This window comes from Malania oleifera, chromosome 4 (assembly GCF_029873635.1).
Source record: "Malania oleifera isolate guangnan ecotype guangnan chromosome 4, ASM2987363v1, whole genome shotgun sequence".
NCBI classification, from domain to species: Eukaryota; Viridiplantae; Streptophyta; class Magnoliopsida; order Santalales; family Ximeniaceae; genus Malania; species Malania oleifera.
The window spans coordinates 120,147,390-120,173,483 of NC_080420.1; the positions used below are offsets into that span (position 1 = coordinate 120,147,390).

Sequence of the window (26,094 nt, forward strand, 5' to 3'; positions counted from 1 at the left end):
GATTTGACCCGTTTTGCCGGAACTTAATTCTTTCAAACACCAACGTAAACCTTCTGCCTGCCGGTTTCGCTGTACTCTCCCACCATCCCTCTTCTTTTTGCTAGGGTTAGGGTTAGAATTGGGTTATCCAGGCTCTGTGTATGCGTGTTCTCTAGGGTTTCGATTCCATCAAAATGGCAAATCGTACGGACCCAGCAGCGAAGAGCATAAGGGGAACGAACCCACAGAACCTTGTGGAGAAGATACTGAGGTCAAAGATATACCAGAACACGTACTGGAAGGAGCAGTGCTTCGGCTTGACTGCTGAGACCCTGGTGGACAAGGCCATGGAGCTCGACCATCTCGGCGGCACATTTGGTGGCAACCGCACTCCTACGCCCTTCATGTGCCTCATCATGAAGATGCTCCAGATCCAGCCAGAGAAGGACATCGTGGTCGAGTTCATCAAGAACGAAGACTACAAGTACTATTTACCAGTCCTCAAAATAATTTTTTTTTTCTATTTTTCCGTATATCTGTGTATCTGTTGTTTCTTTTGGAGGGAAAAGGGAGGTGAACCCTTCCACGGTTCCTAATTCTGTAATCCCGCCACTGTTGTCTACTTAGATACAGTAATGGAATCCGTACCCATGTCACAGCTCACCGCAGAGCTCGTTTTGGTGGGAAAATGAAAGCGAGAGAAATATCTTTTTATGCTTATTTGATTTTTGTAGCCAGTAAATGGAAAAGTTAATTCAGTCCGCTGCAGATTTTATTTTCTGGGTGCCCTTTTCCGCATTTTTTCTTACTTTGTTACGTTGGTAATTGAAGAAATCAATGGGATATTAAATTCTGTATTATTTTATTTTATTTTTTATTTTTTAAAGGTTGTTCCTGGTGATGTAATGCTTTAAGTTGATGTTTTTAATGAGAAATTGTATGTTTGATATATGTTTAGTGATAGAATGTATATCTATGGAGTGTTTTAATTACAAATTGGTTTGCTCTATGCGTGAAATTTCGTGTGTGTAAGCTGTATTAACTGATCCAAACAGCTAATCATTGGTTTGAATGGATCACTGTTTTGTAAGTTTATATTTTGTAATTTTTCCAAAACATGGGAGGTCGGTTTTTGGTTTCAGTTTCAGAGGTGAAACCAATTCATGCTCAGTGCTGCACCCCTTGTTGTTTTGTTTGGTGGGGGTAGAAACAAAATGTTAATTTGTACTTAAATTCTATCTTATCTAGAAAATGACTCAGCAGTTAGCATATTTAGTTCTGCATATCCATGTATCTTTTTTTCAATCCTTTTGTTCCATGGATTTTAAAAAAAAAATTTCAATGCTTTATTTATTTCACTTGTGTTTTGCATTTAAGATTGGTTCTTGTATAGATTGCTGTCTAATTTTAGTTTCATTTTTTTGCATGCAGATATGTCCGGGTGCTTGGTGCCTTCTATTTGCGTCTTACTGGATCAGATATAGATGTGTACCGGTACCTAGAGCCTCTATACAATGATTACCGAAAATTGAGACAAAAACTAGCTGATGGACGTAAGGAATTTAGCCAGTTAATGTGATCCTTTTGATTATTTTTTAGTCCTGGTCTCAAGTATAACATTTTATTTGACCTCCGTTATGTTTGTGTGGCAATAATAATTTGTAATGCTACTTCAATTTTATCAGTGTTTTCTTTGACACACGTGGATATGGTTATTGATGAACTCTTGACAAAAGATTATTCTTGTGACGTTGCGTTGCCACGCATCAAGAAAAGGTGACTATCTGCAGTTGCTTTCTCATGTATTTTGCTTTTTTCTTAAAGCTAAAATTATATAATTACAATTTTTGAGTTTTTCCTCATTGTATTTGAATGTAATTTTTATAAATCTATTTTGGGAACAAATCAACAATTAGACTTATGGAGACAGAAATTTCTGATAATCTTGTTGGGTTATTTGCCCTTCACACTCTTTTGTTTGTGGATTTTGAAAATTTTCCTTCGGTTGTTTTGTTGTAATTATGACTAGGGGTGAGCAAACGGTCGGTTTGGCCATATTCGGTTAATTAACTGAAAATTTCGGTTAAAGAATACTGTTAACCGAACCGACCAAACCGTTTGGCCTCACTGAACCGAACCCGACCGAATTTATTTTTCGGGTAATTCGGTTAACTGAATTTAACCAAGAAAGTGAGGGAAGGGGGGAAGCCGGGAAGGTGTATCCGAGAAGTGAGGGAAGGGGGGAAGCCGGGAAGGTGTATCCACTATCCAGATTTTAGACTGATGCGGACTCGCGGAGGAGAGGTGGTTAGGGAGACGATTGGGCTCGGGCGAGCTTGATGCCGATGAGGAGTCGGGGGTGGTTCTCACTTCTCAGTGAACTGGTATGTGCGTGAGAGAAGAGAAATGAGAATGAGAGGGAGCTTGTGTGCTGGTGACGATGGACGGCGACGGTGATGGTGATGGTGGTGCGGAGCAGTGAGCTCGGATGAGCGAGAGAGAGGCAGTGACTTAGTGATGGCCTTCCGATTTCAGAGAGCAGTGACTGTGTAGTCTGTGTTGGTGATGATGGCCGGGGATGGCGACGGTGATGGACACAGACAATGGCATCGCGTGAAGATGGAGTTTGGTGGTGTGGACTACGGAGGACCGAGCTCAGGTGAGCGAGAGAGAGGCAGTGACTCACTGCCAGTGAGGGAGGGCCTTCTGCGTTTTGGCTTCTGAGAGCAGTGTGAGACTGAGTCTGAGAGTCTGAGAGAGGGAATACCAGAATAATGAATAACCAGGTTTTAATTTACTAATTTATATTTAAAATTTAATTAATTATTAATTCGGTTAATCGGTTAACCGAATTAATATTCTCCATTAACCGAATCGAAACCCGATTCACCGAAATGTTGGAAAGCATAACCGAACCGACCGAACATAATTTTTTAACCGAACCGAACCGACCAATTTCGGTCGGTTAATTCGGTTAATTCGGTTTTCCCCGAATTATGCTCACCCCTAGTTATGACAACACATATTTAGGAACTTAAGTTTAAAAATGTAGTGTGATTTTTTACAAGATTATGTCATATGAAATGATTTGAAAATTTAGTTGTTGCAAAAAATTTAAGGGAGGCTAAATTTAGAGGAAATATGTGGAAGTGGGTTTGTAATGATCATATTGATCCTTGAGTTAGGCTGAAATGATTGTGAAACTGTTTTGAATTGTATATCTCCTTAACATAGTTTTAAAAAATGGAATGCTAATGGTCACAATCCTTTTGGTTGCTACAAAACATGTAATTGATACTGCATTTGTGCATTTGTTAATCACATTAGAAAATGTGTTAAAAAACCTTATAAATTCATTTGTTTCGACTTTCATACTAATGTTTTAAATGAATTTTACCACATTTTAAGTCAAGTTACATAACATGTATTGGACATTGGCTCTTTTTTATCAGTAAAGGGGGAAAAAACTTGTATTTGTCACCACTTACCATTTGAAAAGCTGTAGGAATGAAAATTAGTCAAGACTCTCGTGACTCTTCAGAGTCTCTTCACCGCATCTCGCCTCTTCATTGATGCCGGCAGTAGCTGACAGTTGTCAGTACTTGCTTGATCATCATACTGAATCTCGTCCATCTCATCCATTGTCCAAGAGATTTGTTGGAGCCCTATTGTGAATCACGATTTGTTGAAAATCTTTGCCTAGAGCAGGAGTTTCGTTAGAGCCTGAGCAAGACTCGTGGCCCTCTTCACTATTGAAGTTTCACAGCCTCTTCTCTTTGGAAGATTTGAAGCCCTAGCTCCCTTGTTCTTTCTCTCAAGCTCGCTGCTTCCTATCCTTCGTTCATCTTCGAGCTTGGCTGTTGCTGGAATCTCTTTTCTCGAAGGCCAATAACAATGGGAAAGGGAGGAACTCTCAAAGGCTCTTCATGCTTCCTAGTTGCCACTTTAGCAGTTGTTTAATTTGAGGACATGTGATGGTTCTCTCTCTCGCACTCAAAGGACCTTGACTCACTCTCCTCTCTCTCTTGATCGAAATGCTGTTAGTTATTGATGATGGGGATTCATTTAGTAAATCCTTCGAGGTTGGAGCTTTGTTTGTTCTTGAGGAGAATTGACAGCGCAATAATGGGTTCGATTTGCTTCAGCTGTAGCAATATGGTTCTCATGGGGATTCTTATCTTTTTCTAGAAAGTTAAGAAAGGGTGTTCGTAGATCTCGGGTGGGTTTTGTTGATTTTTGGATTATGATTCGTGTGACGAGGGTAGGGAAAATTCCTGGAATTAGGGCATGGATGGAGAAGCAAAAGATATTCTATCTTTTTCCCTGAAGGATCCAAAGGTGATGGGTGGTTTCAGTTTGGGGAAAGAGTTCGATGTTTGGGTGAGCTCTTGGAATTAATAGTAAAAGGTGGAATGAGAATCAATCTTGGAGTCAAATAGTATCAGGAAAAACTATGCTGATGGAGTTCCTTCGATTCCTATTGTTGGTGCTTGCACGGTTTCTAATGATGGGAGTTCGCTCATTACCTAAGGATGTGCTGGAGGTGGTGTGTGTTTGGTGTTGGGGGAAGATACAAGAGGAGACCCTGCAGACAATTATGATGATCAATCAACGTCGCTAAGGGAGAAGGTTTCGGCGGAGGAGGTTAGTCTATAGGTGGCCATGGTGTTCTGCATGAATGATGGGATGATGAAGGTCAGGTGGGTTGGGTTTGGATCTTAGATGATTAATTTAGACATGGGCTGGCTGTTTGAAAGCAATAAAGGCCTTTTAAAATTTTTGATCAGCCTGTTGGTTGAGGAGGCTCAAGAGCAGAATTTTGATTCTATATTGAGCCATATTAAAGAGGAGAAAATTCAGTAGGGTAAATCACAGTAGGGCCAATCAGAAGGGCAGGCCCAAATGCTTGGTCAGGTTTCCAGTCAAAAAGAAGGTCTTATGAAAACTTGTGAGACTGCAGGAATTAATCTCTCCTTGGAATAGAAGTAAGATGTGTGATTCAGAGCTTAAATCATCTTCTAACAAGATCTTTGGTGGTCAAGAGGAGAGAAACACTCGCTCTGAAGACAAAAAAGAAGAGGAAGCGGAATGAGATAGGTGGCCTGCTAAAAAGTCTACTAATTTTCTAGAGATTGGTGCTTCTCCTATTTTGGAGAAGAATGATTGTAGGCGGGGTTCCAGGATTGGGTTTGGGGAATCTTCTTTGTGGAATTTTAATTCTTGTGGAGTTGAAAATCAAGGTTTATTGTTGGTTCGGGAGGGAATTCAAATAATAAAGGAGTCAATTTGGATAATTTGAGGAGTTGAAAGGTTTACGCTTGCTGTAATGAAGTGCATTTGGGTTTTGAAAGGAGGACATATTTTGAAGATAATTGGGATTCATCTGGTGGCAGAACAAAAAATTTTTTTTCTTTAAAGAGATTCTAAAGGGTTTTTTTATGTATAGTGGAGGAGCCAATTGATGAGAGGATTAATACAAGGATGATAAGAGATGGGGGGTGCAGAGGACGATCGAGTAGGTAATAGCAAATTTGAATGTGACAAGGGTTTACTTTTGGATAAGATTTGGGAGCAGCAAGGATTTTTTTTTGACTCTTCTAATGATTGTCGTGGGGATTTATCTTATGTGCTACTGCCTCCTCTTGAAGGTTTGGATAGAATTATTATTTTTGAGGCTGATGCCTTTGGAGAGGAAATGAAGGTAAAAGATGGAATTTTGCTTAATTCAGTTGAAGTGTCTGCTAAGAAAGACAATCAAACTCAGGATTGTCGGACAGCTTGGGCCTGACATTGTTTGATCATGGAGGAAATGAAGTTAGGCTTGATGGTCATAAATCTAAGGCGAAGAAGGATCAGAGGGAGTTAGTGAATTTGAAGTGTTTGGTGGACTATGATGGGAAGGGATTAAAATAGGGGCTTTCTTGGATAAGTCCAGGATTTTTTTTTTTTTACCATTTTTATTCTTTTGTGTTTGTTCTTTGCTTTTGTTTTTCTTTTCTTTTAGAAATTTATATAAACTAATAAATTGTAAAAGAATGAAACATAAATGACGGAACATTTTTGTATTTTTAGAATTCATTGCATAACTACATAAAATATCTAAATACTTAATCAAGGGATGAGGAGTATGGAGCAACAACTGCAGACTACCTGCCTTCAAATTTTAAGTTTTAATATTGTTTTAGAAATGAAAATTGTAGATGTGTGTTACAAATATAATTTCTAATGATTAGAATTAAGAAATTCCAAAATATGATTTATTTTGTTGCACATAATGGATAGTGTGCCTTCAGTTTATTTAATCGTAAATTGGAGTTTAATTGTTTACTATTTGCTAGTAAAAAGAGCCTTATCGATTGTGTTTCCAGTTTTATACCTTGACATGTCTTTAAAAAGTACAAAAATAGTATAGATAAATTGTTTTAAGCAATTCACAACTGGTCTGGGGGCATAACAGCCTATAGTGGATGGATGACGATCTGGAACATATCATGACAACCATAATGGCACTGTAGCAGATGATGCAACAACAACAACAATCAAACCAAGTCTTAAGTCCCACTAGTGGGAGTAGGCTGCATGAATCCTTCATCAATTTACATGATTGTCAGCAATTTTTGTGTGTCCCATTTTTGGTTTTTCATTCAGTTTTAAACACTTCTGCTCTATCCATAGTTAGCTGTGTTGGTTCACTGACCCCTCCCATGAACTGTGATCTGGATTGCATGTACCAATTTGGGGTTCAATGGTGTTCCAGATTGATGGGGGTTGAGATCCACACTCCCAAAACTGCAAATGAAGATTCATCAGAGAAGAACTCTGCAGAGCATGCAATGGCAAGAGAAGGGGGCTGCAGAGCCTGCAACGATGGTGAGGGAAGAGGGTTTCGAGGTCTGGGACAGGGAGAGAAGAGGGCTTTGAAGCCTGGGACAGGGAGGGAAGAGGACTGCCTGCTGCTAGGGGAGATTCTGCAAGGGTTTCCTGCTGCACTATGGTGGACGGATACTCTGTGAGGTTTCCTGCTGGCTGCTGTGCAGTGGTGGATAAATTAAAACAAAAAAGCAGGGAGAGAGAGAAGTTTACCCCCACCCTCTCCCCTTTTTGTCCAGAAAGTGTTTGTGTGTGTGTGAGAGAGAGAGAGAGGCTTGCACCCATCACCTTTTTTGGTGCGGAAAGGATGAGAGACTGAGAAGTTAACCCCCGACACTTTTCTCATGCAGATTATTATTAAAAAATTAACTTATTAATTTACATCAGAAAATAAATTAATTTACTAATTAATTGTTGTTTATTTATAATTTATATAATTTAATTGAGTAAAAATAATTGGGATATTTTTCTATATTCTATATTACATCCTAAGTAAATAATTCAGAGCTTGTTGCGATCCAACAGAGTACTGGCAAATTGAACCAAATAAGTGGTTCAAGCGTACGAAGGCCTAACCTAACCCCCCAGTTGCATACCTCTTAAGTAGTGTACTCCGTCCCCATACTGATACCATGACCTGAAATGCACCGCGTTCAAGGTAACTATGGCACTACGTGTCAGTTCTTCGGCAAAAAAGCAATGTTTTCATGATTCGGGAAGCATTAAGAGTTTTAATTTTTTAAAAGTGTTTTTTTGGCAGCATGTCCTCTTCCTTTCTTCCCCTATGAGTGGTTTTATTATTTGTTATTTGAGCTGGCATTTATTGCTTTAAGCTTACTAGAATATGCATTTATTGCCTTAAGCTTGCTAGAATAATTCTTTGTCCTCTAATGCTGGGGGCAAGTTCCTGTTGTGGTGTGATAATTGTGTTGTTTTCTGAGAATGTGAGATTATGCCTGCACTCAGAGTCACTATACTTAACAGGATGCAAGCTTGATATTGTTCTCTCTGTTAACTCTTTGTTAGCATGCAGTATTATCATGATTCAAGAAGGTCACAATATATGTTTTTTAGTGGATATTTGGAGTCATTTCTATTTTTATAGTTTTTATTTTCTGTTTTACATCAAAGAAAAAGGTGGTTACAGCTCATTTGTTTATATTGTAAATTTACAGTTTCTGTTGTTAGTTTTCAGGTGTTCTGGAATCAACTAACAACTAGTATTTTTTTTTTATATTTTTTTTAAAAAAATCACTTTTCAGATTATTTTAATATCTGGATTCACTTCTGTGGATTAAATTATTGTGTGCACAGTTTTTTCTTAGTGAAGAAAAAAGAACTAAATTGTAGTATGAATTTGACACAATTTAAAATTTAACATCACTAAAATTTGTAATCTTTTTTAAAAGATAAGAAATGAGAAAAATCATTCAAAAAAATATTTTTATTTTAGAATATTTATTGAGTAAAGTAATTGCTAAATAATTCTTTTTGTTTTTATTTTATTTAGTTTGTGTCCATTTGTATTTTTCATTATTATAATCATACTTTAATTGATTCAGGCTTCCATCTCTTAAATTGTTTACTTGGTGAAAATTTTATGGTGATTAAATTGTAGGATGATAATTAATTATTATTTGATCTGAGGACGTAAATGAACATGTGTGTAATTAGATTTTAATTTTGTTTCAATTTTGGAAATATAACCAAACAAATGCCAGTGTTCAGTTTTTTTTTTGGGGTTTGGGGCTTGAGGGGGGAGAGATTCATTTGTGTGGAGAGGTCAACTTGGGGTGTTCAAGATTCCAACCACCCATAATTCCTTCCTGTTGGGGGGCTGGGGCTTGATGGGGATTTGGGGACCTATTGTTTGAAGGGCAGTGCAATGAGGGTTTTGGTAACCTCTCTAGATCAAAAATCACTCTTCATTTGTAGGGAGAGGTCAACTTGGGGTGTTCAAGATTCCAACCGCCCATAATTCCTTCCTGTTGAGGGGCTGGGGGTTGACGGGGATTTGGAGACCTATTGTTTGAAGGGCAGTGCAATGAGGGCTTTGGTAACCTCTTTAGATCAAGAATCACTCTCTATAATATTGTTAGACTCTTGTGTTTTCCCAAATTCTCTCTTCTTCTTCCACATTCACAATGCCTTATGGCTGTTCATTCTCACAATCAAGTACCACCACTAAAAACCTTGCAACAACATCAAATTTGAAGCCAAGCTACCCATGCTCAATTAAAAATTTGAGTTGAATCTTTAATGTCCAAATTCCAAAACCTAGATTTCATTGAAGCCTATGCAATTAGGAGTGAAGTAATACAAGGGTTTACCTTTGCTTGGGCTTATCATACAAATTCTTATCCTGTGCTTGGGAGTTTGGATTTTGGGTCTTGGATCTGGTTGGTGTGGGTTTGAACAAAAGATATTACAAATTGTATTGAGTTTCATTGAAATACACAAATCCAAATCCAAGGCTTGGGATCCATGCTCCCGAACATAGGATAAATTCTGAAGAGGAAAGCCAAAGGCTGAAATTTTATTGATAGAAAAGTCAAGCTGCGCATCGTGAGTCCTAAACATCTGCTTATGATGATATATCGAAATTGTTGAATAATTGGGTAAAATGGAAGACCTATCCTCAATAATAGGTTTCTTTCTTTATAATATATGTCAAGTACAATTCCAATGACCATAGTACCCTTACTAACTCATACTTAATAACATAACTCTAACACATAATAATAATGCTAAATGACTAAATAACCACTAACACTCCCGCTCAAGCTATTATATAGCATATGCTCTTAGCTTGTTACAAATGAATTTCACACGAACACCTCCCAAGGCTTTAGTGAATAATTAGCAAGCTGAAATCCCTGAATATGAGTGTGGCCCCGATTCTGATCGAAGAGACTTCTCCTTGGTGCACCTTTGAGATTTTTCAAAGTGCGAAATTACCACATCCTAGTGACTTCTTCTTAGAGAATTGATAAATTGACTCACAACACTTGTCGTGAAGGATATGTCTGGTCGAGTGACTATAAGATAATTCAATTTCCCAACAGTTCTTTGGTACCATTTTGGGTAAGGCAACAAATCACCCATATTTGGCAGTAACTTACTATTGGGATCCATGGATGTATTAGCAAGTTTCGATCCCGACAACCCTATCTCATCTAAAAGATCAAGAACATACTTTCTTTGAGACATCAATACTTCTATGCTCAAGAAGTACTTAAGTGGTCCCAAATCCTTAGAGAATTTGCAAGAAATACTTTAGGCTTTGAATACCTTGATCATCATCACTAGTAATCACAATATCTTCCACATACACTATAAGCCGAGTCCTTCCGAATGGAGTATGGTGATAAAATACTGAATTATCTACTACACACCGTTGAAGGCCAAACTCAAGTACTACAGTATTGAAGCGCGACCAAATCATGCCCTTGGAGACTATTCTAAATCATATAGTGATTTCTTGAGCTAACACACTAAGCCTGACTCTCCCTTAGCAACAAATTCAGGTGGTTGCTCCATATAGACCCTCCTCGTGAAGATCACCATGTAGGAAAGCATTCTTCACGTCTAACTGGTGTAGAGGCCAGTGGTAGGAGGTGGCTAAGGAGATGAAGAAATGTACTGATGTGAATTTGGCTACATGGGAGAACGTGTCTAAATAGTCCAAGCCATACACTTCAGTATATCCCTTAGCAACAAGGCAACCTTCAATTGAGCCAAGGAACCATCTGGATTAACCTTCATAGTGTACAACGACAACCAACCACATACTTATCAGGAGGAAGTCATACTAAGCCCTTGGTATCATTATCCTATAGAGCACGTATCTCTTCTATCATTGCATTCCTCCACCCAGAATGGGACAGGGCTTCAGAAATAGATTTTGGTAGAGCAAGGGAAGGCAAAGATCTAACAAAATGGTAATATGAGGGTGACAAGAAATCATAACAACAAAATTAGAGATTGGATTTTGGCTACAACTATGTTTACCTTTTCAAACATCAATGAGTGGATCAACATCTTGGGAAATAGGAGCATTTGACAAGGAAACTAAAGGCGTAGAAGTGGAAGCTAGAGGAGGTTCTCCTCCCTTGAGTTGCTATGTGTATACCTGTAAATTGGGATGATCCAAGCGACAAGAAGGACTCAAACTAGATGAGGATGTTGGAGGATTGGACGCAGATATTAAGTTAAGATCTAGAAGACAAGGCTGAGGAAGGGACTCGTAAAGGTCAATAGAACTCAAGAAATCAGAGTATTATGGTGTAGACTCAAAAAATGTGACATCAACGGGGACAAAATTGATGTGAAGTAGGGCTATTACATCGATGTCCCTTTTAAGTATAGGAATACCCTGGAGAAATGCTTTTGGTAGTGCAAGGATCAAACTTATTAGTTCCTAAAGTTAGCTGATGGACAAAAGACAACCAAATATATAAGGAGGAAGGGAGAATAAAGGAGCCTTAGGGAAGACAACTAATTATGGGATTTTACCAAGGATAGAGGATGACATTTTATTAATGAGAAGCAAGTAGTGAACACGACATCACTCCAAAAACTTTGGGGATTTTCATTTGATACAATAGGGTACGAGTGACTTTGAGAGTATGTTTTTTGTTTTGCTACTCCTTTCTGTTGTGGAGTGTGGGCACAAAAAGACTGATGGATAGTACCAAAATTAGTCATATAGGTATTGAATTGGGTATTGTAGTACCCCTCAGCATTATCACTACATAATATCTTGACTGGCATATCAAACTGAGTCTTTATTTGAGAATAGAAGGCACAAAATAAATTAAACAACTCAGAACAATCTTTCATTAAATACAACCAAGTCATCTTGGAGTAGTCATCAACTAACAATGTACCAAAAACCCCAATTTTGACGTGGCACGACTTGGGCCCCAAACATTAGAATGGACGAGCATGAAAGGACTATTTGCTTGTTTGTTGACTCGGGAAGCAAAGGGAACATGATGATGCTTTGCCAATTGACAAGACTTGCACTCAAGACTAGACAAAAAACTCAGGGTAGGAACTAGCTGTTTTAAGTTGTCCAAGGATGGATGGCCAAGGCGACAATGGATTTGAAGCAGTGTGGTAGCGGCTGTGCAGGCAATGGGAGAAGAGAGTGACTCAAAGTAGTAGTAGTCCGCGAGTCTCACGTCCTAGACCAATTGTCTTCCTTGTCTTCAGATCCTGAATAATCATAGAATCAGGAAAGAAGGTTACAAAGCAATTTAGTGCCTTTGAAAGCTTACTAATTAACATAAGATTGAATGGGAACTTAGGAATGTATGAAACATAAGAAAGAGAGATGGAGGGAGTAAGATTTACTGTTCCTATCCCTTAAACTGTAGTTGTGGACCCATCAGCAAGGATAACTTGAGGTAGTTTTTTAGAATATTGGAGGGCAGAAAAGAAGTTGGTTACACCCGTCACATGGTTAGTAGCAGCAAAGTCGATAATCCAAGGACTAGTGAGAGAGATGCCAAATGACATACAAACTATAGGATTTTACCCTTGTGAGCAAAAGATGCAATGTGATGAGATGCTTGTTTTGATGTTTGCTACTGTAGGAACCTTGAATACTCTTTCTCCGAGGTAGTTACAGTATGCTGTTCACCTGGACAAATGCCTAATGATGGAAACACACTTTTGGGAATTGAGGATGCCATCCCACCTCACACAAAACCTCAATACAGCAGCAAATCAGAAATACACAGTTAACAGAATGCTCTTAGGATTCCAAAAGTCAACTTCTAGACCAACCAAAACAACCACAAGTGAATTTTCAGACCAACCGAACCGACAACTGGACATAGCACTGCCACAACCCTACAAAATCATTGTATAGTTGTTGCCACTGCTTCAAGAGACTTAAACAATTGGACATTGCACTGCCACAACCCTACAAAATCAATGCACAAATGCTGCCCCTGCTCTAAGAGACTTGAACACATCCCCAAGAAACCAACATGCAGCTGTAACAGCACCAAACAGCCTCTATACAGTAGAACATCTGAAGTACAGTGAACAACGTCCTCCTGGAATTCATGGACACCATCCCAGCACACAACATTTGACAACTGGAGCAAACCACAAGCACACAATGATCAAGAAAGATAAAAAAACGAATCAAGAACACAGCAATATCACTGTTTCAGGCCTCAATGAACTCTATAATTACTGACCAACAGCTTCAGGCATTAGCAAGCAAACATTCTCAGAATGCCGCACATGAACAGATAAAAAAGGTTGTACGTTTGGACAAAAAATATGACCAACAACTTGGTATTATGGTGTAAGGATTCATGGCATTGGGGAGGAAATCGGAAAATGTCTCACACGCTGGGCATGGGATTGGCATTGCCAGATTTTGCTGGGGCTTGGGGATGCGTGGAGGATTCCCTGACCATGAAATTTTGTGGGGCTGGCAGATTGGCAGGTTCTGTGGCTTGCTATGTGGTTACTTTTGCAAAATATGAGGTATTTCTTGAACAGGATTTTTCGGGCCACAGTATTTTTCGCAACTGCTGAAGCTGCTCCTGGACTTTTGTGATGCTGAGGACTCTTTCAACTGGAGCATGTTGCGTGGTATTATGATATTTAGGGTTTGATTTAGTGGCAGTTATGCAATTAGGGTTTAGGTCGGATCTTGCTCTGATACCATGTTGAATAATTGGGTAAAATGGAAGACCTATCCTCAAAGATAGGTCTCTCCCCATGGTTTTAAATCATAGTCACGGGTAATATCGCATAACGGTCACAGGTGTCGTCAGACGCAGGAAAAGCGAACTGGAAGCGGTTGTAGCGGTCGTGAATTTTTTTCAGGCATGCACAACCATATGCCAAAATTGAAGAATAAGCATGGAATCTTTTAAAACATGATTTTAATGATTTTTGACCACTTTTATTCAACAAACAAACACTTCTTAACATGCAACATGATTTTTATATTAATTTTAGCGCACTGTTTACAGTAAAAGCCATTTTTTAATACTTTCCACTACTTTAATGATTAAAAAATTTAGAAATGTAACTGAAAATGAAATCCAATTAATTAGAGACATAAAATGAGTCAATATACAATTATACATACACGGTAAACTTATTAGTATTAGTATGTGAAATAGTTACATTTAATAGTTCCATATAATTTTATCGTTTTCTAGAAAATTTAATTTTAAAATTTTACTATTCAAAATAACAATAAGTCAATAACGAAGCAAACATAAAAATTTGGGACATGGCCCATTAGGCAATTTAAGACTAAATAGATAGTAGTTTCATTGTATTTAATACCTAATGGTTAACAGTAATATTCAAAATCAATAACTAAGCATAGCAATTTAGGCCATCATTTTAATTTTTAAATTCTAATATTCAAAATATCAATAACTAAGCATATGGCCCATTAAGAAAATTAATTAGTTAAGCTATAAGCATAGAAAATTAGCAATTAAAAGTATAAGTAACTAAGTAGTTATTGGAAATAGTTAAATTATAAACATTGCATGAGCTTAAGCTATAAGTAGCAAATTAATTAATTAAACACTTAAGCTATAAGCATTGTTTAAGCTTAAGTCACAAGTAGCAAATTAATTAGTTAAGCTAATAAGCTGCCTAACTTGCTTTAGGAAAAAAAAAAAAAAAAAAAAGAAGGGTGGAATAAATTGTACATGCTGGCAGTATGCAGACCCATGAAAAGGAAGTCAGTACTCGGCAATGCACAAACGCAAAGCGCCTCCCATTCCCGAACCCTCTTCAAAGCTCAAAGTCTCAAATCCTCTTTGGATCTGCTCAAATCCCAACTTTCTAGCTTGATTTCTTACTCAAATCTACCCAAATCACTTCCAAACAGCAACAAATTTCTCTCCAGATGGACAGTTGATCACCTTCATATGGCGATTCCAAGCACAAATTTATGTTTTGGCAGCCATAGATCACTAGATCTAAGCTGAACGATTTTGGGGAGAGGGAAAATTGCAGTAAAATTCAGAAAAATCAGGAACAAATGTGGTATTTTTCAGTATATAGGGCTGTCAGCAGGGAATGATGGTGTAATGGGGGTGTAACTGCCTGTAACAGAAGCGTAACGGCCATTGCGGCTGTGATTTTTTCCCTCACCACTATGGTGGCCTATCAGTATCAGGGCCTTGAAATTCTGTTACGTAACGATCGTTATTTAAAACCATGTCTCTCCCTCTATTTATAATATATGTCAAGTACAATGTCAATAACTATAATACCCTGACTAATTCACTTATTAACATAACTCTTAACACAATAATAATAATGCTAAATGACTAAATAATCACTAATAGAAACTAAGCTCTAAAAATCTTAACAAGTAACAACAATAAATCGCAGCCCTTGCATTAACGTAATCCTAGCCATACAAAATGTAATAAACCAAAAAAACTCAAATACACTTAAAATCTAAAGAAGCAGGCTGCTACAATAGCACTAAAAGTTACCATGCTACAGAGCTGCAACTTGGACAGCAAATTTTTTTTTCTGGGGGGGGGTGGTGCAGTAATTTTTATTCCTTGTTTTTATCCCATGTCAGTTCCCCAAGTTGGAGGCGAGAACTCACTTTCAAGTTCTGCCTATGCCTTCCACAAATCAACAAACTAATATCCCCTACCCTTCTTCTTGTGATGTCCAATACTTAAGAACAGTTGATTCTTCTGTCAAAAAACATTTGTGAGAACTTTTGTGTGCACCTTCTTCAACTAACTAAGATATGAATTTTGGAAGAAAAGTTGCTTAATTAGAATACTACTTTGAAAACTCAACATTGTTGCATTTAAAAATCTCAGAAGCTCTTCCATTATTTTGTGATTTTTTTAGCTAATTCATGTGCTAGAAAATATTCCCAGTCTGATTACATGTCTCTTTCATTTCAAACACGTCATTCAATGTCATACATGTGAAAAATCATCTTTCTTCTGAACATGTGCAGGTAAAAATTTGTTACCACCCAAATTTTTTCTGTGGACTTCTATGGAGCAGATGTGGGGTATTCTCAGATAAACAAATAGATTGATCACTATTAGTAGAGTGGGAACTTTGATCAAGCACTTGGTGTATGCCCTCTTATTGGATGATTACTTGATTATAAAGTGAATACTTAACTCCACTATTCATCTTCATCAAACATTATAAAATCATGGAGAGTCCCTACCCACGAAACAAAATCCTTCATCGCTATCTTGCTTTAATTTGTGTAGTCTGTGAATCCTGCACTATTAAAAGGATTTTGTCACTAATCATAATATTCATCCTCAAAATCGTTGCTAGGCACTTCTAAAGGTTCAAAGACGTTTTCAAGGTTCTTGAGACAGGCTTCAAGTTCATGAAGCCATGTAGATAACCACTTTGCTTCAGTTGATGCCACTTGATGCAACGTCAGGTTTGCTGTCCAGTTGTCTATTTCAAAATTCTAGCATCAATATTCAGATAGAATGCTAGGGAATTGAAGGGGAAACAGTAATACATGAGTCCATAAAATTTGAAACTCCAGGTGAGGACTAATGTTTGAAATTTTGCTGCAATAGTTCATGAAAAAACTGATGCAAGATCCTCCATGAGAGTTTTTCATAATAATCTGCTGAAACCCTATAATCCTAGCCCTTAAATCTCTTGTAAAAGCTTTTAATCCCAGCCCCTCCATTTATTTAGAAGCCCACATTCGTGTCATCTGACTACTTAAAACCAGGGCTAAATAACTCAAGTGAAAGGCAAAAGACATAAAAGCCCTCAAAATCTGCTATTGTATCATGAACAGTAATACTGAACTGTTTCGCCTTTATTTTGCTCTTGGAAGCTCCTATATCGAAGTCATTCATAAAAAATTGGGGGAAGCATGTTGATGATGATTGGAGCTTCAACGGCGAAGTTTGTTGATGGTGGACTTCGGCCGATTGTAGCATTTGGATAAGGTGAGGTAGCTGGATCGTGAATCTGAAGAGCAGAGCAGGGAAACAGTAGTTGATATTCTCCAGTGGAACTCCTGGCTTTAATTTTCTCAATTATCACTGGCTGTCAACAATTGAAATTTGAATAAGAACTGCCATTTATCTTTGGATGGATGGGTAAAAATGGTATTTGGGGAGAAAAAAAAAATGGAATGCTGTCATCGCTTTTTGTATAAATATTGGCAGCTGACTGAGGGGGGAGAGAGAGGGTTGGGGGGTTTGGTTTGGTAGAGAAAGCTCAAAGAGGTTCTCCATTCATTGCTAAATCCAAGCTCCCAGGTCCCCAAGCCAATCGTGCTTTTTTGAAAAATCCTGTACCCATGGGCATGGGGCCTGGCAGATCTTTTCTTTTTGCCGGAGCTTCATGTATGTGGATGTGATTCAAGGTTCCAATCCTTAACAGAGAATTGATGTGTGAATTTTAATAGAGACCCCAATGAAGGACTATAGATCCTAATAGGGAGCTTAGTTTGCATGTGAGAAAGGCACTTGGAGATGTTTATATTTGGTTGTGTAATTTTTAGAAAGCTAGGGGAGATCTCTGTTTCTTTGTCAAAATTTGGGGGTGTTCTATGTATCTATCCATTTTCACAAACTCATTCAATTACATATCTTTGTTTTTTGCTGCTTGTTGACATTTCATTGTGGTTTAATTTTATTGGTATTTATGGGTAAAGAGGGTATCTGAAAAAGAAAAAGAAAAAGGGTGTTGTAACTTGTTATCATCTATTATATCTTCTAGAATGCTAGGGGAGGTCTCTGTTTCTTTGTCGAAACTTGGAGACGTTTACTGTATTTTATCCATGTTGGCAAATTCATTCAAATGCATGATTTTTTTTTTTTACATTTATTTGTATTTAATGATTATTTTCATTCTTCTAAGTTAAATTTAGATATGTTTTTATGAATTTCTTCTAACAACAAATTGTTTATTGACAGATGGACTCTGGAATCGATTGGGACACTGGAACCTAGGAAAAGTGCTTTGGAAGATGACTTTGAGGAGGAGGAAAAGGAGGAGGATGACCAAATTATGGCTGAATTAGATGATGGGCCTCATGAAAAGGTTCTCAAAAAAATAAATAAATAAGAGAACATAGAAAGAAAAATTCTCATGTGATTCTGATGCATATTCTCTTCTTGCATTTTGTCTATTTAACAGGATTATTATCGTGGGCGAAGTCCAACAAGGGAACGGGATAGAGACAGAAAACGTGACAGCTACAGATATAGGTATGATCCTTTTATGTTTGCAGCGTTGAATTTCTTGTTTTTTAAGTTTTAAACAATTGTCACTAGTATCTTCTGCAATTAATGTCCAGTGGAACATTTTATTGTTCCCATGTATTTTTTTTCATGAAAACTACACTTTTGCACCCTTAAACTCTTCATTTTGGTTTCTAAATGGCCGCCCAAACTATTATTGTGACAAATTAAACCTTATACTTCCAAGATTAATGCATCTAAACCATCTATTGCTGTAATATTTATTTTACTTTTTGAAAATATTTCCAATTAGAAGAATAAGTAGTGCCATGAACTTCGCTCTATATGCAGCAAGATTTCTAAATACCTACATAGGCATTAAGCAGTCTGAAAAAAAGAAATAAGTTACTTGTAACAATGAAAGGGGAAGAACATGGATGATGCAAATATTAATTTGGGAATAAGTAATTACTTCAAAAATAGTATCTTTCATGCAATGCAACTTCTAAATGCGCTTGAACATTAATTTAGCGTATGTTGCCATTTGAATTCATAGTTAATTGGATATAAACTCTAAGATGTGGCTCATATTTCAAATTAAAAGTAATTGGTGCTCTATATTGGTATTGCATTAATCTTGATCATACAATATTGAATCTGTCATAATTAATAGTTCAGGGACCATGTGGAAACCAACCCCAAAGTTTAAGGTGCAAAAATGTAGTTCCCCTATTTTTCATTTTAAATTCTGTATGGGTTTTTCCTTTCTTGCACACCTGACTATTTTTCTAGTAAGGACGATGTGCGGTGTCAACTGTGCTCTCCTAGTCTAATGGCAGACCTGGCTTAGGATATGATGTATTAATTTGGCTAGCTATACCTATGTTGTTGTATGAATTCGAAGGTGATGGAGTCGATTGGAAAATATCTTTCTGTATTACCCTCTTCTGAAGACTGTAATTTCATAAATAATTTATATTTGGGCAAAACGATAAGTTATTCCTTTTACTACCAAGAGGAAAATAGCAAAAGAGATTTTAGGTGAATCAAGAAGAAGATTCTCGAATAGCAAAGAAAATTGGTGGTGGAATCAAGATGTCCAGAAAGCCATAAAAGCAAAAAGAATTTGGTATAAAACATGGCAAAAATGTCAAAACGTGGATAACTTTGAAAAGTATAAAGACGCAAGAAAAGATGCAATAAAGGCCTTTAGTGAACTTGCTAGAGCTAGAGAAAGAAAGAGTAAGAACTTGGTAATATAAAATGTATAAAAAGTGAAGATGATATTGTCTTGGTTAAGGAAGAAGACATAAAAGAAAGATGACCAAGTTACTTTAGTAAGCTATTTAATGGAAACCAAATAGAAGGCTTAAAATTAGAATCAACGAACGAGGAAAATACTAAATATATGAGATTTATTCGCAAGATTAGAGTTAATGAAGTTAAGTTTGCACTAAAAAAATGAAAAATGGAAAAGCTATAGGACCGGATAACATCCCAATTGAAATTTGGAAATGCTTAGGTGATAACGAAATTATATGGTTAACACAATTATAAAAACAAAGAAAATGTCAGATGAACGGAGAAAAAACACTTTAATATCTATAGAAAAACATAAAGAGATATTCAAAATTGTAATAACTATCGTGGAATTAAATTTATGACTCATATGATGAAATTGTGGGGAAGGGTAGCTGAACAAAGGTTAAGGTTAGAAACGAAAGTCTTAGAAAATCATTTTGGTTTTATGCCTAGGAGATCTACTACAGAAGCTATATATCTTTTGAGAAGATTAATGGAAAAGTTTAGGGAAAAGAGGAGGGACTTGCATATAGTATTTATTGACTAAGAGAAAGCATATGATAGGGTATCTAGGGAAGTTCTATGGTGAGTTTTAGTGAAGAAAAAAAAAAAGGTATATGTAGTAGGTATTTAAGGATATTTATGATGAAGTAATGACTAGTGTAAGGACTATAGGTGGAGAGACTAGAGAATTGCCAATCACAATAGGTATAGATCAAGGATTTGCTTTGAGCCCTTATTTTTTTGCTTTTGTGATGGATCTCCATGGTGTATGTTGCTTGCAGATGATATTGTATTGATTGATGAAACTAAGGGTGGAGTAGGGGCTAAATTAGAATTATGGAAGGAAATTTTAGAATCTAAAGGGTTTAGGATAAGTAGAAATAAGATAGAATATATGAAATATAATTTCAGTAATAGGAGGAGGAATATTGGAGATAAATGCAAACTTGAGGATGAAGAAATAAGTAGCACTTGTGGATTTCGATACCTTGGATCTATTATGCAAGCTGAAGGAGAAATTGAAGAGGATGTAATCCATAGAATTAAAGTAAGATGGGTAAAATGGAGAAGTGCTTCAAGTGTGCTTTGTGATCGCAAAATATACTTAAAATTAAAAAAAGAAGTTTTATAGGACGACTATAAGACTAGCTATGCTATATGGATTAGAATATTGGGCGACTAAGAAACTACAAATCTAAAAAGTAAAAATTGCTGAGATGAGAATTCTTATATGGATGAGTGGTATAGCATTGAAAAATAAATTAAGAAATGAATATATTCATGGTAAGTTAGAGATAGCTCCTGTAGAAGATAGGATAAGAGAGGGACGACTCAGATGGTTTGGGCACTTGTAACATAGGCCACGTAGTGTTCCAGTGAGGAAGAGTGAATTAGTTAATGGGAGGGGCAAAAGAAAGGGTAAGGGTAAACCTAAAAAAGTTGGAATGAGATTGTGAGTAAGGATTTAATAGCCCTGAATTTGTCGAAAGAAATTGTCCTGATCACATAAATTGGCGGAAAATGATTCATGTAGCCGACCCCACCTAGTAGGACTTAAGACTTGGTTTTGTTGTTGTGTGTATTTTGTACAATTGAAAACTTATTAATTTTATTCAATTAAAGTTGCCACCTAAAACAATCTGATGGCATTATGAATTGGAGGGTAGAATTAACGGAAGGTCCCTCCATCCCGTGGATTTGTTGCCTCTAAAAGGGGCCTGAATGTCATTGGTTATGGAAAAAAAAAAGGTATATGTTATTTTTGAAATTATTTTAAGCTAATTATACATCGTTTTAGAACTTGAGGCCATAATTAGAAGCCATTTAACTTCACAGCTAGAACTTCTTTTGGTTTTTTATTTAGGCTAGACTCCTAAAGGGCAGCTGGTGCACAAAGCTCCCGTGTATGCGGGGTTCGGAGAAGGGGTGGACCACAATGGGTCTATAGTACGTAGCCTTACCTTGCATTTTTGCAAGTGATTGTTTCCACGCCTACACTCCTAGCAACTAAATAATGTTATGTGGCAGCAAGATTCACAAACATTGTTAGACTTGATTAAGATGGCAATATGAATGCATGAAATTGGTAATTACAAGTCCTTAATTGTACTAATTAAAAGTATAGAGACTAATAGATTTTCACTTAATAGTACAGGGATTAATTTAAGTTTGTAGTTATTTTGGTCTGTCACTGGGCTTATGAATTGTTGCATCTTGTCTAGATTTTGGGAATTCTCAGGTGTCATGTCATTAAAGGCTTAAAGCTTTAGCTCAAATGCTCAATATCAGTGGCTCTTAGTCAGAGGGTGAGTCTTGGCATATTCTTAAGCTAGCCCACTTGCACCTGGGGCCCATGGCAACCGCTTCGCATATTGGTGGTAGAAACTTGCTTTGCTGGAAACCTTGTGCACTGGGCTGTTCCAATTGTTTTGAGGGTTCTAGTTCCTCAAAGCAAAATGCAAGTTTGCAATCTGGTAGAACAAATCAACTGGATACTTTGATTAATAGATTCTTAGCTCTCTTTTTTCCTTACGAATTTTTTGTGGTTTTATTTTTTCTGGTTTGTTGAGGGACCGGGGGAGGGGGGGTGGAGGACAGAGTTGGTTTATGGTTCTTATGGTGAAATATCTATTTCTTAAAATAAATTGACTGCATGGGGTGGGTATTTTTTCTGTTAGGGATGGTGTATTTATTTTTTAAAATAAAATAACCCATGAGCTGTTTCTTATCATCATATTTATTAAAATAAAAATAACTGTCATTTTTTGCTTTTGAAAACTGTGGTGGCTATGGCTGAATGGTACAGTTTCTATTAGATGGCAAGTCCAAACTTTATTAATGATTTCATGAAGGTAACATTGGGCAACTGTCCAGCTAGAACATTTCAAGCAAAATTTGCTGAAGTTGACAACTCTTGCTTTTTCATTTATTTATTTTATAATTTTAATTCTGATTTTTGGGCATTTGGCAAATACTTCTCTTACAATTTTACTTGGTTAAATTTGTGTCACCTCCTTTTTGTTGCCTGCTGTCTAGTGTTGGTTGTGGGATTTGTATGGTTCCATCAAATCCCTAGTTCAATCCTTGCCTCTGTTGGTGACTGAAAATTGTAGCTCCATCCCCCTTCCCTTTCCTTTTGACCTTTTCACTTTCCCATGGTTCCTACTCTTTCTTGAACTCCTATTTTGCAGATCTGTTTTTAGAATGTAATGGAAGCTGTTGCAAACTACAATCACATACATGTACACATACCCACAGGTGCACACATCAAAGATTTTCTCACTAGCATGGCATTTTAAGCCGTTGGTGGCTTAGAATGCTTAGAACATCTTCCTATAGTGATTTCTTATGATCCTGCCAGGTTTCTCTGTACTGACAGTGTACAGTGAGAAGTATGATGGATCACACAGTTCTATTGTGGTGCTTTATTTTCATCATTGCTTGTAGATATTTAGTTCTGGGTACTGTTTTTGCCCTTCATGGCTTTTATGAATCAATTTCATTTTATCTGATTAATCAGAAAATTATTACGATTATAATGTGGAAGCTGCTTCAAAGTTTACATATACACATACATACATAAATGCACAAAGAGAGAGACACACTCAATTTTTTTTGTCAAGTGTACTATCATGGCAGTAAAATCCATTGGTGGATTCAAACAGCTTCCTAAATTAATGTCTTGTGATTCTGCCAGGTTTCTCTGTACTGAGTGTGCAAGGAAAATTATGGTGGATCTCACAATTTTCTACCTTTAAGTAGCTTATTTTATGCTTTTTTGTTGTATTTTACTTTTGAAAATACTTCTATTTATGGTTTTATGGTGTTGGTGTTGGGATTTGCACGATTTCTATCAAATCCCTAGCTCAACCCACAACCTTGCCTCTGTAGGTGGTTGAAAATTTTGGCTCCATCCTTTTTTCTCTTTCCCATTGTACATTCTCTTTCCTTGTTTATGGAGGAATCTTGAACTTCTATTTTGCAGATCTATTATTAGATTGTAATGGAAGCTGTTGCAAACTGCAGTCACATACATGTATGAATTCACACAGGCACACACATCAAAGATTTCGTCACTACCACAGCTTTTTAAGCCATTGGTGGCTTAGAAGGTAGACTTATAACAGCTTCCTATAGTGATTTCTTATGATCTTGCCAGGTTTCTCTGCACTGGCAGTGTGCAGTGAGAAGTATGATGGATCTCACAGTTCTACCATAATGTGGCATTTCATTGTTGCTTGTAGATATTTAGTTTCTGGTGCTATTTTGCTCTTCATGGCTTTTATCTATTTCCTTTTATCTGATTAATTGGAATGACTAGTATGACATATTATAAAATAGAAGTTGTTTCAAACTAAACATACGTATGTACATATATACTAACAAACGCACATGCACACAATCTTTCTAAATCAAGTGTACTAGCATGGCAGTAAATCCATTAGTGGCTTCAAACAGCTTCCTAAATTAATATCTTATGATCATGCTAGGTTTCTCCGTACGGTGTACAGGTAAAAGTATGATGGATCAACATCAACCTTGGATAGTCTTAGTTTGTATGGGCTTTTGTATTTTACCTTTTTTAAAAGCTGATTAAAATGGAACAAAGAAATTTCATCCCATGTGAACTATCCATTCTTTAGTGGGCCTCCTAGCCCCTCCTTTTGCCTAACCCCGTGGAAATAGGCTTTATCATAAGATCTGTGGGTTCCCTGTTTGGAGTATATTGAAGTGGAAACTGTTGTTTAACGCACATACACATGGGGCACCCGACAAACAACAATTATACTAGTTACTACCATGTTCGAAGCAGTTGGTGCTGCAGTCATTCAATTTGATCCTGCCAGATTTCTCTGTATGAAACCACAGCTTAGTATAAGTTCAAATATACGAAATTTGGCTGTAGTTCTAACTTTGCTTTCCTTGGTTACTGGCATCCTCCGTAGTTAGTAGGATGATTACTCAACTTTTTCCCTTTTTCCATGTGAAATTTGTCATGAGATTTTACCTGGTTTAATGTTGATCGAGTTGCAATAGTTTATTGTATAATTTTCTGAATGAAACAATATGCTTGTTATTAGGCTACTGCTGTGAATTTCTATCTTAAGTACTGCCATTTTTGTTCTTCATGCTGTCTCAGGGACCGGGACTATGACAGGGAACGTGGAAGAGGGCGAGACAGAGATAGAGACCGGGGTCGGGATCGGGAACGGGACCGAGACCGCGACCGGGATAGGGATAGGGACAGGGAAAGAGATAGGGACCGTTATCGTCTTAGAGAAGAGAAGGACCGGGAAAGGGAGAGAGAAGGTCGGGAGCGGGACAGACGAGAAAGGGACCGTGGCAGGCGTAGGAGTTATTCAAGGAGCCGAAGTAGGAGCCGAGACCGCAAGGACCGTGAGGGTGGGGATTACCGCAAGAGGCATGCCCGCAGCAGTACTAGCCCTAGAAGGCGTGGGGAGGGAGCCGAGGATGGCTATGTGCGTGAAGAGCCTAAAAAGAAGAAAGAACGGAAGGAGAAGAAGGATGATGGGACGGACCATCCAGATCCCGAAATTGCGGAAGCAAACAGGCTCCGGGCATCCCTTGGGTTGAAACCATTGAAGGTCTAGTGAAATGAGTTTTTGCTGGGTATTGTTTTTTTCCCCTGCTCTAGTACATCATGATGGATGGGGTTTCAGATTCTTGATTGATGTCTACTGGTGCTGCAGTGCTTGTAAATGTAGAGTACCCCATCCAACTTTGTTTTGTATTGGATGGATGTAGGTGTGCCCCTACTTTAATCTTGCAAATTCTAATCTGAAAGTGATCTGCTGTTTGTGGTGGGAGCTTGCCTGGAAATATACTATTGTTTTGTCAGCTTATATAAGGTAGGTTAGGCTAAGCTCTCCCACCTTAAATTTAGATTTGGATACGAAGAGAGGGGACATTTAACCATATACATTGTATATGGCTTCTCGCACCATCAGCCGTGGATATCACAGGGAAGTCAAAAAATTAAAAATAACTGGATAGGTCTTTAACATTTTTTGTACGTTTCTTTTTCAATGATTAACTTGTTTTTATAAAGGACGTATCAAATATGTGAGATGATAAGCTGAGAAATCTGAAAATAAAAAATGAGGTCTCAGTGCAAATCCAATCAAGATTAATAGGCCCTCTCTTTGTAATTCTAATTAATTAAATTTTACAAAATATTTCTTTGGTACATAATTATGCAATTTCATGTGCTTAAAAAATTATAGCCGGACTCCTAAGCTAATGATGATACTACAATTAGTTCGGCTGTATCTCACCTGTGGATTCAAAAATTCTTGCAAAGCCACTTGAATTACATGTATGATGTGTATTTAATATTGAGTTGGATACGTACATTGTGTATGTCCATGCACATACTCCTCCCACTACTATTTTTTGAACTTGAACGATAAAATACTTTTATTGAATGCTTATTTGTTTTTATCCTTGGATTAGAAAACAACAAATTATCATATTCTATTCCTAAATCACCATTAAATTATAAATTAACTAATATTGTGTTTGGGTGCATATTAGGTTTGAATTTAAATTTGTATAAAATTATATCATGTTAGGCCAAATTTAAAGTCTGAAGTTTAAAATCCGCACTCATAAATGCTTAAGCAAAAGAAAATAAATATAACGCCTGCTAAAAATCTACAAATTCTGAAAAAGCTACAAATAATAAACAGATGGACTTAAAAATTCATAC

The 26,094-nt window shown here is 37.1% G+C and overlaps 1 protein-coding gene across 1 annotated transcript; it reads left to right on the forward strand.

Moving 5' to 3' along the window:
* LOC131154011 (pre-mRNA-splicing factor 38) lies at positions 1-25,205 on the forward strand. The gene is made up of 6 exons (XM_058106460.1): positions 1-463; positions 1,411-1,532; positions 1,665-1,755; positions 17,793-17,919; positions 18,016-18,086; positions 24,505-25,205. The coding sequence occupies exons 1-6, from the start codon at positions 174-176 to the stop codon at positions 24,974-24,976; spliced, it is 1,173 nt and encodes a 390-aa protein (XP_057962443.1). The 5' UTR covers positions 1-173; the 3' UTR covers positions 24,977-25,205.
* Positions 25,206-26,094: the final 889 nt, after the last annotated feature.